The 12,819-nt window shown below is 37.5% G+C and overlaps 1 protein-coding gene across 2 annotated transcripts in view; it reads left to right on the top strand.

The window, feature by feature from the left end:
- Positions 1-12,819, top strand: part of PARG (poly(ADP-ribose) glycohydrolase) — a 62,487-nt gene that overhangs the window by 3,910 nt on the left and 45,758 nt on the right. The window contains exons 3-7 of one of the 2 annotated variants that reach the window (XM_048311143.1): positions 1,963-2,940; positions 3,941-4,127; positions 5,309-5,431; positions 6,149-6,232; positions 7,286-7,360. In XM_048311143.1, coding sequence (XP_048167100.1) covers positions 1,963-2,940; positions 3,941-4,127; positions 5,309-5,431; positions 6,149-6,232; positions 7,286-7,360 — 1,447 coding nt within the window. The remainder of the gene's footprint in view (positions 1-1,962; positions 2,941-3,940; positions 4,128-5,308; positions 5,432-6,148; positions 6,233-7,285; positions 7,361-12,819) is intronic. The other variant, XM_048311142.1, reaches the window with a different exon arrangement.

Here is a 12,819-nt window from a genome sequence, read left to right as displayed (position 1 = left end):
TGCAGATTTTTGCTGATAGTGCTGTGATCAATTCACTGTTTTGCTGTTAATTTACAGACAAAAATCTGTTTTGGTTTGTCTCAGTGGACTGTGATTGTAGTTTAAACATGTGCAGCTTGATTTAATACAGCCAGAATTTACAGGTGCATTGATGTTTTTTAATGAAAGATGTTACAAAATTTTGCTGCTGAATGTTATCAGATAAAGTTTTATATTTTTGGCTAATGTGGTCTGTCAGGAGCAGTGATTGCAAGGCAGCATTAAAATTATACTCCAAAGAATTTAACTATCTGGTGCAGAGGAATATCAGATATTATTTTTCTGTAGTTGCAATTGCAAATGTGCTGTTTTATTTTTCATTGATGTTTGCTAATAAATAAAGATTGAAGTCCGTAGCAGTGTTAAAAACAGCTGGAAAGACTTGTGATAATGATTAATACAGAAGTATGTAGAGCTAATTACAGGCTTAGAGGTTGCACTAAATCAAGGATGTTAAGAGGATTCTTAAGGAGGGAATGAATTATTTTATTTTTTTAAAATTCCATTTAGAGTATTGCTGTTCTATGCTCTCCTCCATCCCTGCTGACAGATTAGAGCCTAGGCAGCTCTAAGAAGCCTTTAGTTGTGTAAACATTTAATGTGCCTATTGCAGTTAACATCACAATTTTAATTTAAATTTGTCTTTGTGTTAGGTTTAATTTCTCAAGTTCGCAACAGATATCGTCAGTACCTTTAAAGAGTCATTGAGATGGCAGCAGTATTGTAACTCTCGTTTTTGTTCATCAAAATTTGCAGGAATAAATGCCTACATGGGAATTTAAATTATCAAGAAATAAACCCCACTAAAATCCTTTTGTTTTCAAGTAATCATCCTGTGGATGAAGTTTCAAGCTATCAGCTCTCCTTATCCTGAGTGGTCTTTTAGAAGACGATCTGTTACCATTCATGAAGAGAATTAATGCTTTTAGGAATCTATAATTATTAAAGTGTTCAGTGGCTGAATTTAGAGTTGTGTGGTAATTGCATATTTTCCTATTTAGTGTAAATGGGAAGCTGGGCAGTGATCAGGCATACAGAGTTTAGCGTGCTCAGTTTGCACTGGGAATATACTGTGTTGTAACAATACATTCAGGAGAAGATATTGTTCAGAGTGATGTATTCATCAAGACTAGTCAGATTTTTTTTTATATTCACGTGTCTTCTAAGTAATTATCAATACGCTGACACATTAATTAATATCTAAATGTGAAACAACTTTCTAACACCTGATCATACAAAACTCACTTCATTTCCCTTTGTAACCATTAAGATACGTTTCTATCCTGCACTGCCTTACACAAAGACAAATCTGGTTACTTTCCTCTTAAAAGCCCCTGATTTAGTGCATCTTTTTTCTTATCAGTTTGAAATGTATTTTACCCTTGAGCTTTTGAATGGAGTTTTTTTCAAGAGTCATGGGCTGTTTATAAGAGTAAGGGAGTAAGTAATAGGAGACTGTGGAGCAGAGCTGTGCCCTGCTCTTCTAAAAGATGAATTTGTAGCTCTGAGGGAATGGCCATAACACCATTGATTTCCTTGCTCATTTATTTAATGGATAAAAATGAAAGTTAGGGAGGACTCTTATCACAGCTTCTAATTTTTTTTTTCATCTGGAGAAAATATCTAAATAATAGCCTCGTATTGTTTAGATTTGAAAATAAGGATAATGAATGACAGGAATAGATTCCTGAGGTAAGCAACTGGCTGATCATCCTTTGGAGCCTTTAAATGGAAATAGGTTGCTAGTGAGCTACATTCCTTAGTGCAGTAAAACTTGTTGATCCTGGTAGTGCTTATTTACAGAGTAGAATGAATAAAAATCTGTACTTCCTATTGTTTGTTTATCATTGTTGCTTAAAAAAAATATGCACAGAAATTTCATTTGGAAGTAAGACATTGAATTCCCTTACTTCTCTTCCACAGCTTACACAGCAAAATTAATAACAATACTGAAGCAAATCCTAAGATGACTTCCATTAAAAAAGATAACTTTTGTGAGCATGATGTGAAAAAGCTAGAGAATACTTGTCAGCAAAATTATGCAAAAATATCTGTGGAAGTTGGTGCAAAGCAAGTAAATTTGCCTCAGACAGGCTGCATGTGTAGCTGGGAGGCTGAGGACAAAGATGCAGTCTTAGATACAGATCCTGTGAAGGGTCTGCAGTCTGGAGACCTCTTTAAAAATGCCAACATTGATCAGATGCACAAAACTGGCAAGCAGAAAGGCTGTGAAGAAAGCAGTGCCACTTGGGCTCAGAGGAAGTTATCATCAGGCCGGGCTTCAAAACCAGGAAATTCAAAACCTTCTTCAAAAGCCATCGAGACAGATGGACAAGTGGCTTCGTGCAATTCACAGAAGCTGAAGAGTTGCAATTCTCTCTGTTCAATGGGTGAACAAGAGGAAGGGGATGTAGTTCCAGAAAGTCCACTTTCAGATGCTGGTTGTGATGCCTGTATCTCTGATCTTGGAGGTCCTGGGAAACTGAGCAAATGTCAGAGCAGTTCAGGGGACTCGCCTGCTTTTGAGAAAGAAAGTGAGCCAGAATCGCCGATGGATGTGGATAATTCTAAAAATAGCTGCCATGGGTCAGAGGCCGATGAAGAAACAAGTCCATTTCTGGATGAACGAGAGGAGATTAATATGTCAAAACCCATAAACAAATCTTTTAGAATTCAATATGGGGATGCTGAATTGGAGTCAAGGAAATCACGTTTTTCTGCCAAGGGCTGTGAAAGCTTTGAGGAAGTAGATAATTCTGTTAAAGAGGACGGCCTGCATACAAAGTCACCTGGGATCTCTCCTGCTCCATCATCAGAATGCAAAGGTGCAAAACAGGGTGTGAAGAGAGACTCCAAAATCACCTCTCACTTCATGAGGATATCTAAAGTTGAGGAGAAAAGGTAGCATTCTGTCTGCCTCTTCATCTGTTTTTTTCATGCTTGGGGATTTCCTCTTTGGTGATAGAATTTCAGAGGCTGGATTGTATAAAGAGTTTTGCAAAATGTATTTAAAGATACAAAGAAAACTGACATCAGATTGAAATAACTTATTTTTAATGGGGCTATTCATGGGGTCTTTAAAGGATATGTTTGTCCAGTGCAATTACAATTCTTACTAGTTTCATTTGTTGAAAACAGTGAATCTATTTTGTTAAACCATCAGTGCTATTGATGCTTTGATTGAAATAGACATGGAAAAATTCGCTTTTGAGAGCCACTGTAGAGATGTTTGGGGGTTTTTGTTGATGTTTTTGGGTCTGGGGGTTTTTTCGGTTTGTTTTGTTTGGCTCTATTCATAATTTGGGAGAGAGAAGGACTGGTGGTTACACACTGCAGTAATGGAAATAGGAGTCCTGAACATGGCACAGGACTCTGCATGCCAGGTGTTGTGGAAGGACAAAAGGATAATCTCTGCTCTGAAGACCTTACGTTTCAGTAGGAGCTGAGAAAGTGAATAAGCATCTAAGGAGTGAGCAGAAACAAAAGGGCTGTGTATTTTGGTATGACATGCAATTATTTTACTTGACTCAAGTCCTTCAAGTCGGGCAAGAAAGTAGTTTTGCACATCTTTACTGAGGCATTGTCCATGGATAAACAGACCCTGTTGGGAAGGAGCATGGCTCTGCAGAGGGATATTCTGCCTTGCTAACCTACTGCAGATCTGTGAAGGGGTTTGTCAGCCTGTAGAGAGGAGTGTTTTTGTAGACATGTACTTTGTGTGTTGGGCAGGGGAAAGCTGGTGGTGGTGGGAGTTTTCCCCCAAGTAAAGCTTTGGCCTGAGGCCACAGCAAAGGCTGGCAAATAAACTATTATTGTTGTAACTCTGCAATGGAAGTTTGTGTATTTGCCTACCTGTTTTTTCAGTGCAAATAAAAAGTTTCAATGCATTTTATTTTAACAGCAGGAAAGAAAAGTGTGAATTCAAACCCCAGAGGCCGGGAAGGAAGATTGCTAAATATACACCACCCCCTCTTCCAAGCAACAAGAAATGGTTTGGAACCCCGATTGAGGAGATGAGAAGGATGCCAGTGTGTGGGGCCCGCCTGCCTCACCTGCGGCCCTCAGCCAACCACACCGTGACTGTCAGGGTACAGTAATGCACTGCATTGCCTCAAATCAGAGTTGTGCCTGAAGTGTTCAATAACACGAAATGCCATGTGTTAGTCTTACATTTTGGCATCCTGCTAGTACTGTTTCTTTTCCATACCTTGCATGCAGACTGGGCAACTGATTCTCCTGAAAATTGGCTATTCTGGTGCAGAGAATTAGGATATTACGATCCAGAAGAAACATAATAATGGTTTTACTGCCTCTGTCTTGTTAGGGGCAAGTATTTTTCTTCTGCGTGGAGGTGTGTGTGCTTCCTTGACTGAGTTGTAAAGTGTAGGAATTTAAATACGCCTACAAGTAAAATTGGTACTTCCAACATTTTCATGCTCTGTTTTTATTTTAATGTGATTCTGGTTTGGGTTCAAGACACACAAACGGCTCAAGATATTCAAGATATGGAAAAGACAAAGAATGAAGCAGAGTTTCTAGCAGTTTTACCGCTGCATTTTAGATCAAATCTGGTATGTTTGCCTTTAATCCTTTGGAGTAAAAGGCAGCCTAAATATTGTTGAAATAAAATGTGACCAGAAACCTGTAAGGTTATGGATAAATCCCAACCAAAAGAAAGCCACATTTAGTTCAAACACGTACTCTGAGACACTTAGTGCTGCCAAAGGGCTGTATAACAAGTTAGGTCTTCAAGAACATGGTGTTTGTTTTTACTTTTTTTGATGTTCTGTAAGTAAATTTGAGTTTGTTCTGGAGTAGATTCGAGGTATTGCTCTATCTATAATGATTTCTCATCCCTTTGAGTGTTAGGTTAAAAATACTACTTCTGCACATGACTATGGGTACATTTGTAACTACATTTTGAATATGTTTGGATGAAAATATGTAGATACTTAAATTAATAAATGAGGATATCTTCAGCTGGTGATTGGATATATAGTAATTGAATATATTACCTTTATTTGAGTGTGTTTCAAGAGGTCTAATGATAAGGTGGCGTTCTTTTCAACAAGTATAATGTTAGATTAACAGATGGATTCTTTTTCTGTGTAGCTCTCAGTGGTGAGTTGGTAGCTTTCCCCTTTCCAGACAGGATGGCTGTACATGAGAACTTTTAAAACTGTATTTTTGCTTACTTTTTATTTCTTCCATTTAAAAACTGAAAGTAGAGTCTGATTTTTTTTTTTTGCCTTCTCTTCTGTGTTAACAGGTAGATCTTCTAAGGGAAGGAGAGGTACCTAAACCTTTTCCAACTCACTACAACGATTTGTGGGACAACAAGCATGTTAAAATGCCCTGCTCAGAACAAAATTTATATCCTGTAGAGGATGAGGTAAGATTAAGTATTTACACTTGTGTAATCAAATAAGTTTGTTTACACATAGATGAGTTTTCATTTTACTGCATTTGCTCAATTGTCAAACTGACTGTGGAATTAGAAAATGAAGTCTGAAAAACTGGAATTTGGGTCATGATGCTTCAGACAGAGCAGAAGACTTTTTTTCCCTTGTAATTATTTTGCCTAGCTAATGATTTGATGATATATATATTTCTGTACTTATATGGACTGTAAACTTGAACTCCTTATAAGTGATATATTTATTTACTTACATATTTTTATGTTATATATTGTGTGCATGTGTGAAGTAATTTGCAGTTTCAACAGATGTGAATGAATTTGTAACCACAGTTGGATTATAATACTCTGTCAGGTATTGCTGATAGTGAGGTGTATCTGGCTTGTTCTGCTAAGACGTAGGCAGAGATTAGCCCTGCGTGGTTTGTTGATCTGGTATTGTCACTGCTTGAGACATAAACATACCCACTGAAATACTTCAGACTAGGGTGGATATAATCAGCAAGCGTGTCCTGTAGTAAAAACTCCATAATAGTTATCTATACTTGGTTCAGGAATGAAGAATTCTTATAGCCTCCATTAAATACACTCAGTCTTTTCACTGACCAATTTTACAGATGGCAGTTATTAGTAAATGTGTCTTTCTGTTTCAAATGACTCAATCTGACTTTCTTTTGGGTTTTTACTTTAAAGAATGGGGATAGAACTGCTGGAAGTCGATGGGAACTAATCCAAACTGCCTTACTTAACAAATTTACCTGCTCACATGATTTGAAGGTAAGTTTGTCAGTTTGAAATCCAACCTATATGCGTATGAATACATTCAGGTTGTCTGTATACTGCCAAGTGATTCTAGCTTGGTCCTATTTGTTTAATCACTTAGAAAAATAAACTATAAAAAAAATCTGCTGTTCAAGGGTCTCCCTAATGAATGAAGTCCTAAGTGTTACCACTGAATTTATTCCGATTATTAAAATGAATTGCCATTTTAAAGTCTACACAAAACTGTTTGTCCAGCAGTATATGGTAGTCTGTGGTAAACATAGCGTGAGGGTTTTGTGTAGCCAGATGGTCAGGGATGCACAGGTGAGAGAGTTGGAAATAGTAACTCTTCGCATCAGTTCACTCCACTAAAATCACAATTCAAGCTGCTGACAAAAATCTGTAGATTTTGGAGACTAATGCTCTTTTGATAACTCTTACAGTAACACTGGCATGAAGTCTTACAGTTACAGTACATTAATTGTGATTTGGTGTGGCTCAGAGTTGCTATTACGTTTTTTTGTGAAGAATGTAGGCAGGGAAGGAGGAGAATGTGAAAGCCATAGATAAACTTCAAATGAACAAATAGTTGCTCCCCAGCAACTGGGGAGACTTCCCTTGATGTTATTTTATTTGGGTTTTTTTTCTTGTGATTTTTTAAAGGGTGGTGGTGTTGTAAATGGTCTATTTAATTTTGTGGTGGTTCTGATTCTTTAAGTTCCTAAACTGATGCAACTTCTGCTATATTGCTTTTATACCTCAAATACCTTTTATTAGTACTTTCAACATGAGCAAGCACGGGGTGAGGAACATTTATGTTTGTTGGGAGATACGAGCATGCCTTGTCTTGTTTTGTGTTCGGAGAAAAAACCGCATGGACTGAAGCTTATTCACTGCTAAACCCAAAATAGAAGGTTCAGTATCAAGGATTTGCACTATTTTGGCAGGCTCTGTGGCAGGTTTTAGCCACCAGATGGTGCTGTTCCTTCAACAAGGAAATGTCCTTAAATGGTTTTTCTTCCATTAATAATTACCTCTAAGCTCTGTTTTGTTGTGCTTCTTCTCTAGGAGGCCATATTGAGGTACAATGTTGCTTACTCCAAGAAATGGGACTTCACAGCCCTTACTGACTTCTGTGAGAAGGTAAAACAAGTTGATTTAAAATAGAAAGAAAAGTAGTATGAAAGTGACTACTTTGCCTATATGTCTCAATGCTTTTGGCTTTATTTCCATTTTCAAGAGTAAATGTTTGCAGTTGTCATCTAAGTGAGCAGCTATTTAGCTGGTAACTTCAGCTGAAACAATAATTATACTTCATAAACTGGCTTAACTTTAAATTTTATACATGTAATTTGGGTGCTTCAGTGATACCTAAGCTTCCTGGGGGTAAGGTGAGAAATTCCCTTTTCTTGTTTTATGAAAACCAGATTTATTAAGAAATTGTATTAATATTCTCAGTGTATTTTTTTAAGAGGTAGTCTTTTTTCCCTTTTTTGTAAAACTTTAATGTTATATTGTAGTGGTGTTTGTATAGACTGTGCTTTGCTGGTGTAGCAGGAAAATTCTCCTATTTGGTGAGATGGTGAATTTAAACTGTAGAGCCTTTTAAAAATTGGGGTGGGTTTTATGGCTTCAGGTCTTAGGTATTAGCTCTTTCATGGGGAGGATGGAAAAGAGAAATGAATAGTAGGTCTCAAATGCAAGTTGGACTGCTATTAATGTACATCATGACTGACAATCCGAAACTACGTTAATTAAAGCATAATGAAAGATTAAATGAGATGCAGTAGAAATTGTAGTGTTTTTCTTCAACACTTCAGAAGTACTTCTGAAACATACATGCTTGTTTTCTTGGGAGGGGCTTGCTGAGCTCTATTAAGGTTCAGTGGAAACTAAATCTGAAGTGAATTTTGTTAGTTCTGTATGTAAATAGATGTCTGCTTAGGCCATGTGATCAGAGGAGCTGTTCTGTTCTCTCTGTTGCCTGTCTCCATTGCATGTGGGGACTGCTGTTTCACAGAATGAGTTTTCTTTTGCATGTAGCACATTATTATTACTGCTGACAGAAGGCACCTATAAAAATCCCAGTGGTATCATACTTGCAAGCCACGAGAGCTACTGTGCTCACCCATCTTGCAGATTTAGTGCTCCCCCCTCTCATCTCTGGGGTCACTGACGTGGCTCCATGGTAGAGGCTGTGGACAGTCGGTCTCTGCTCCTATTGACTCTTGTGCTAAATGAAATTAACTTGGCCTGTTCAGCTGTTCGCTCGTGTGTTACTGAAGTATACATAAATTAGAGTGTTTTAAAGTGTGAGTGCTGTTCAGTTAAAAATTGGACTCAGGAACATACCAGATTTGCATCATATTGCTGCAAGCACAACTGAGCTTGTCCTGATGTGTTCACACTGTGCCTTTGGGATTTTGGAAACTCTGGGTGATTAGATTCAGAGATCATCAGCCAGAGAGCATAAGTAATATCAGCAGTCTCCAGAGGAGAGAGAACAATAGGGAAATAAGCTATGGATCGGGCATCAATCTTTCATGAAGATGAAAAGGAAATTTCTGTATCCTGGGAATGATGATTTATTTGTGTGGTTCTCAGATGAAGGGAGGAGATCTGTTTTATACACAGATTTTAGACCAAGTTAAAAGAGTGTGCAGCAGTATTTTAAATGAGAAACAGTGAAGTGCTTGTGACACAGTCACCTCTTGTAGACCATAGGAGCAAAATCTTGCCCTGGCTTGCTTTGTTGATTGTGTGGAGTTTAGTGAACAGGACATGGGGAGGGGATACATTTTGCAGAGAAGGGCTTGAATCTTTTCTATTATAAAGGGATGTGTGAAACTTTCCAAGTTTTGTGAATTAACAAGGCATCTGCTTTCAAGGAATGCTTGCAGTCTGTTTAAGTGAGCAGCTCTTGTGTGAAAGTTGATCACCCCAAGACAGACATCCTCTGTGGAAATGACATAAATATACTGGCTGTAGTGAGCTGTAGTGCTTTTGAATTTATTGTATTTGGGTGTTAATGATTAAGGGCTTACCATTGGCCTGTGTATTTTCTTGTTTATCCTATGATTTTGAGGGTACAGAGGAGCTGTTTCAGGTTTGCCCAGCCAAGGTTGAAGGCGTTGGTTAAAAGGACAGCTGGCCTGACTAATCAGCCCAAAGGGAGTGGCAGCAGCTCAACAGAAGAAGTGATCACAAATACATATTAAAAGAAAAAGATTAAAACAGAGTCTGTGATTGTCAGCTATGTATTTATGTCATTGGGCACTATTGACTTTCAGTGCCTGCTTAACCAAGGGTTTTGTAGTCTGATTTAGAAGGGAGCTGTGTCTGTAAATCTAGTGATGTCTGTTTTAAAGATTATTCAGATATTACTTCAATATGTCTGTGTTTGGTTACAAGGTGCCTTTTGTTATTTTATCTTCTGATTATGGACACAGCTTACCTCATCTATTAATCTCTTGAATACTGTCATACCAGTCTTGCATCGAGTTTCCTATTTTAGGTAGTTCCTTGCAAGTTATACTATCAAAATATGCATTATTTTTAAACACTACTTCGTTAGATTCAAGTAAATTTTCTTATTAAAAAAATAATTACCAGTTTCTTGGGCTTAGGTTTATTTTCCCTTAAGATTAAAACACTCTCAGCTTTCTAAACTAATAGGAAATATCATGTATGTGAGCCAAGATTTTTTTCCAGAACAACACAGCCTAGAAGTTCTGCAGTTTGGTCAAAGTGTTGCCAGAAGAGGGAGCCCTCACACTTTTGAAAGGATTCTCTTGCAAGTCAGTTAATGTATAGAAGTAAAATTCCTGTTTGTACAGTGAAGTAAATTCTGAAGTTTTGATTTTTTTCTGTTTCTTTTGAAAATTTCATAGAACTTGTTCATAGAACATACATTGTTCTATGAACAAGTTCTATGTGAAGATCTTGGTGACTGTTTACTTCAGACATCTGACTGTTTTGCTGTTCTCCACGGAATTTCCACAGTGTTGTATTAATTTGTTTTGCCATCTGTCTGTTGATATTGGCATACATGCTTAGGATTTCTTTAAGTTAAAACTTAGTGGACGAAAGTTATTAGTGCTAATATTTTTCTTTGTACGTGCAAAATTCTTGTCACTTGGAAGTCATCCTTGCATCTGTTTTTCCAGAACTTACTTAGAAGCCAGGAAAGAGTAAGCAGCAAGCAGAAAAAGAAATGTGAGGAAACCACTATGGATGAAGCTGTATTGGAACACACAGTGTGTTACAGATGAGCTTTATTTCTGGGAGTGATGATGGGTTGGGTGTTAATTACATGCTTTTGTTCAACAGTGCTATGTACTGTAGTTGTTTTTATTTTTCTTTTTTGTGGGTTTTCCATTCCACTTCCAGGAAAAACCAAGTTACTTTTCTTTTTCCCACATGCGTGAAATAAAAAGTCTAGTTAGGTCATTCTAGGATTATGCCTGAGACTAATCTGTGACAACAGCAACTTTATCTAAAGGGAAAAGTAGGGCTCCTATCATTTAAGAGAATCATGGGGTCTGCTGCTTTAGATTGGGCCTGCTTGTGCTGGACATGCTTTGTTTTTATTATATTGCTTTAAAGTCTCTTAGAGCTTAAGCATAATTCTCGTTAATGAGCTCTTCCTCTTGTTGCATGCATCTGCCCTGCCCTTTCAGGAACAGAGGAGTGTTTAAATCTGAAAATGGCATAGACCAGAGATTGAGTTTAGGTAAATCTGTGTGCCATAGGCAGTGATTGTCTCTGAGCTTCTGCAAGTGGTCTGAAAAAGGGATCACAGTACATCTTGCACATACAATACGGTGAATCCATAACTGTGTTTTGTTTGTCTGGACTCTTTAACCTTGATCATCTCAGTGGAAAGTTTGGGAAATGGAGCAGATACAGGGAGAGGAGTCAGGAGTGGTATAAAGGTATGTAATAGTTTCCATATGAGGAATGTCTAAATAAGTTAGGATCATTTCACCTTTTCATCTTAGTTGAGGGACATTAGTAATGGGTATAACAGTACTGTCCAAAAGAAATGTAAGAGAGGGTGAAGAGGAAATGGCTGCCCATTCTTCTAGTACAGCAGTTAAGGGACACCAGATGAGTGTTCCTAGCAGGTAAGGGTATCGACACCAGACAAAAGTAGTCATTGAGATACTGAATGGGAGCTAGAGGATGCTATGGCCTTACATCAGGTTTTGAAGGAATTAGGAGAAATTGCTGTTAGAAAGATCTCAGTGATACCCACTGAGATATTTTGATGGACTCTGGGAATATCTGAAACTGATTACTGCAAATGAGGAAGTGCTGCTGATTGCTTGTGTTTCTTGCTGTTTGACTTTACTAGGAATCTTTTGTTAATGTGCTTTCATTGTACTGTTGTTCTGTTGTACTTGGAACTATTATCCATTTTTACATCCCTATGGCTTGGCTGGATTGAAGCTGAGAGTTGAGACAAGTGGCCTTGTCCTACATGCAGGGTCTGTCATTGCATAGTGTGCAGTATGAGGTGTTGCTGACAGAAAGGTATGGCATCTATACAGTAGACTCTTTAAAGAGGAAAAAGTACTAAAGGTCATTGACATTTTAAATGCTTGAATCACTTAAGGCACTTATGCCTTTCAAAATTTGCTTTTCCAGGCTCTCTTTAAACCCTTGGTGCCTACTTGACTCAAGTAGGAATACTTAAGGGGGATATGCTATGAGTATCTTTACAAAGACACTCTCCACTGTGTAATACTCAGTTTCCAACTGTTAGATTTGTTTCTAATGTACAGAAGAGTGTGTGTGTGTGTCTGCAGTGCCTGTGTATGGATGCCTTGTGGTCTTTCTGTCTTTTGGGAAAGCTGTTTGAAGCCAATCAGTCTATTTAATGGCCAGTAATTGCATATTTGCTGTTGATTCCCATGTAAATTCAGTATTCAGGAAATCCTTTTATATTATGAAAGAAGCTGTATAACTCTTAACTTTGGATTTTTCTATGAGATTGAAAGAAAAATGATAACGATGTCTAAAAAGACGAGTTTCTTCCCTGTTTATACTTAATTACAGAGAAGAACCTTCAGCACGAGGGAAGAATGTACCAGGTACTTTATCTGTGCTTCTCTTTCTTGTTTTCCAGTCAAGCATGAGTTCACTGGTTTTAGCCTCAAAACTGACTGTTAGCAGTTGGGGGTAGTTTGTGGCACAAATCACAGCTTATTCTAAAATCTGATAAAAAGCCATGTAGCAAGGAAACAAAGTCACTTGTCAAACTGAAGGAATATATTGCTCTTTTTCTTCACCCTTTAAAAATAGTCATCTCAGAATTACAGCTGTAATTAGTTTTGATACAAGATTAGATAGAAAAGGAGTTCCATTCCTCACTTTTGTCCACTAAAACTTACATGATGGATGCTGCTGAGTGCTGGGTCCTTTTAGAAGTCCAGAACAGCTGGGATGTGAGACTTTGTTACCTTCTGTTTTTACATGCAAGTCTCTATTTGGAAGTTTTAGAACTTCACTTAAGACCTTTTTAAAATTTTCCATAAATGTAATTTAAAAATGCACAAACTAAGTGATAAGATAAATATGTAAAGAAATTAATTTATAAA

Source organism: Corvus hawaiiensis, chromosome 8, assembly GCF_020740725.1.
Source record: "Corvus hawaiiensis isolate bCorHaw1 chromosome 8, bCorHaw1.pri.cur, whole genome shotgun sequence".
In the NCBI taxonomy this organism is placed as follows: domain Eukaryota; kingdom Metazoa; phylum Chordata; class Aves; order Passeriformes; family Corvidae; genus Corvus; species Corvus hawaiiensis.
Note: the sequence above shows the minus strand (reverse complement) of the source record. Positions and strands in the feature narration are given on the sequence as shown.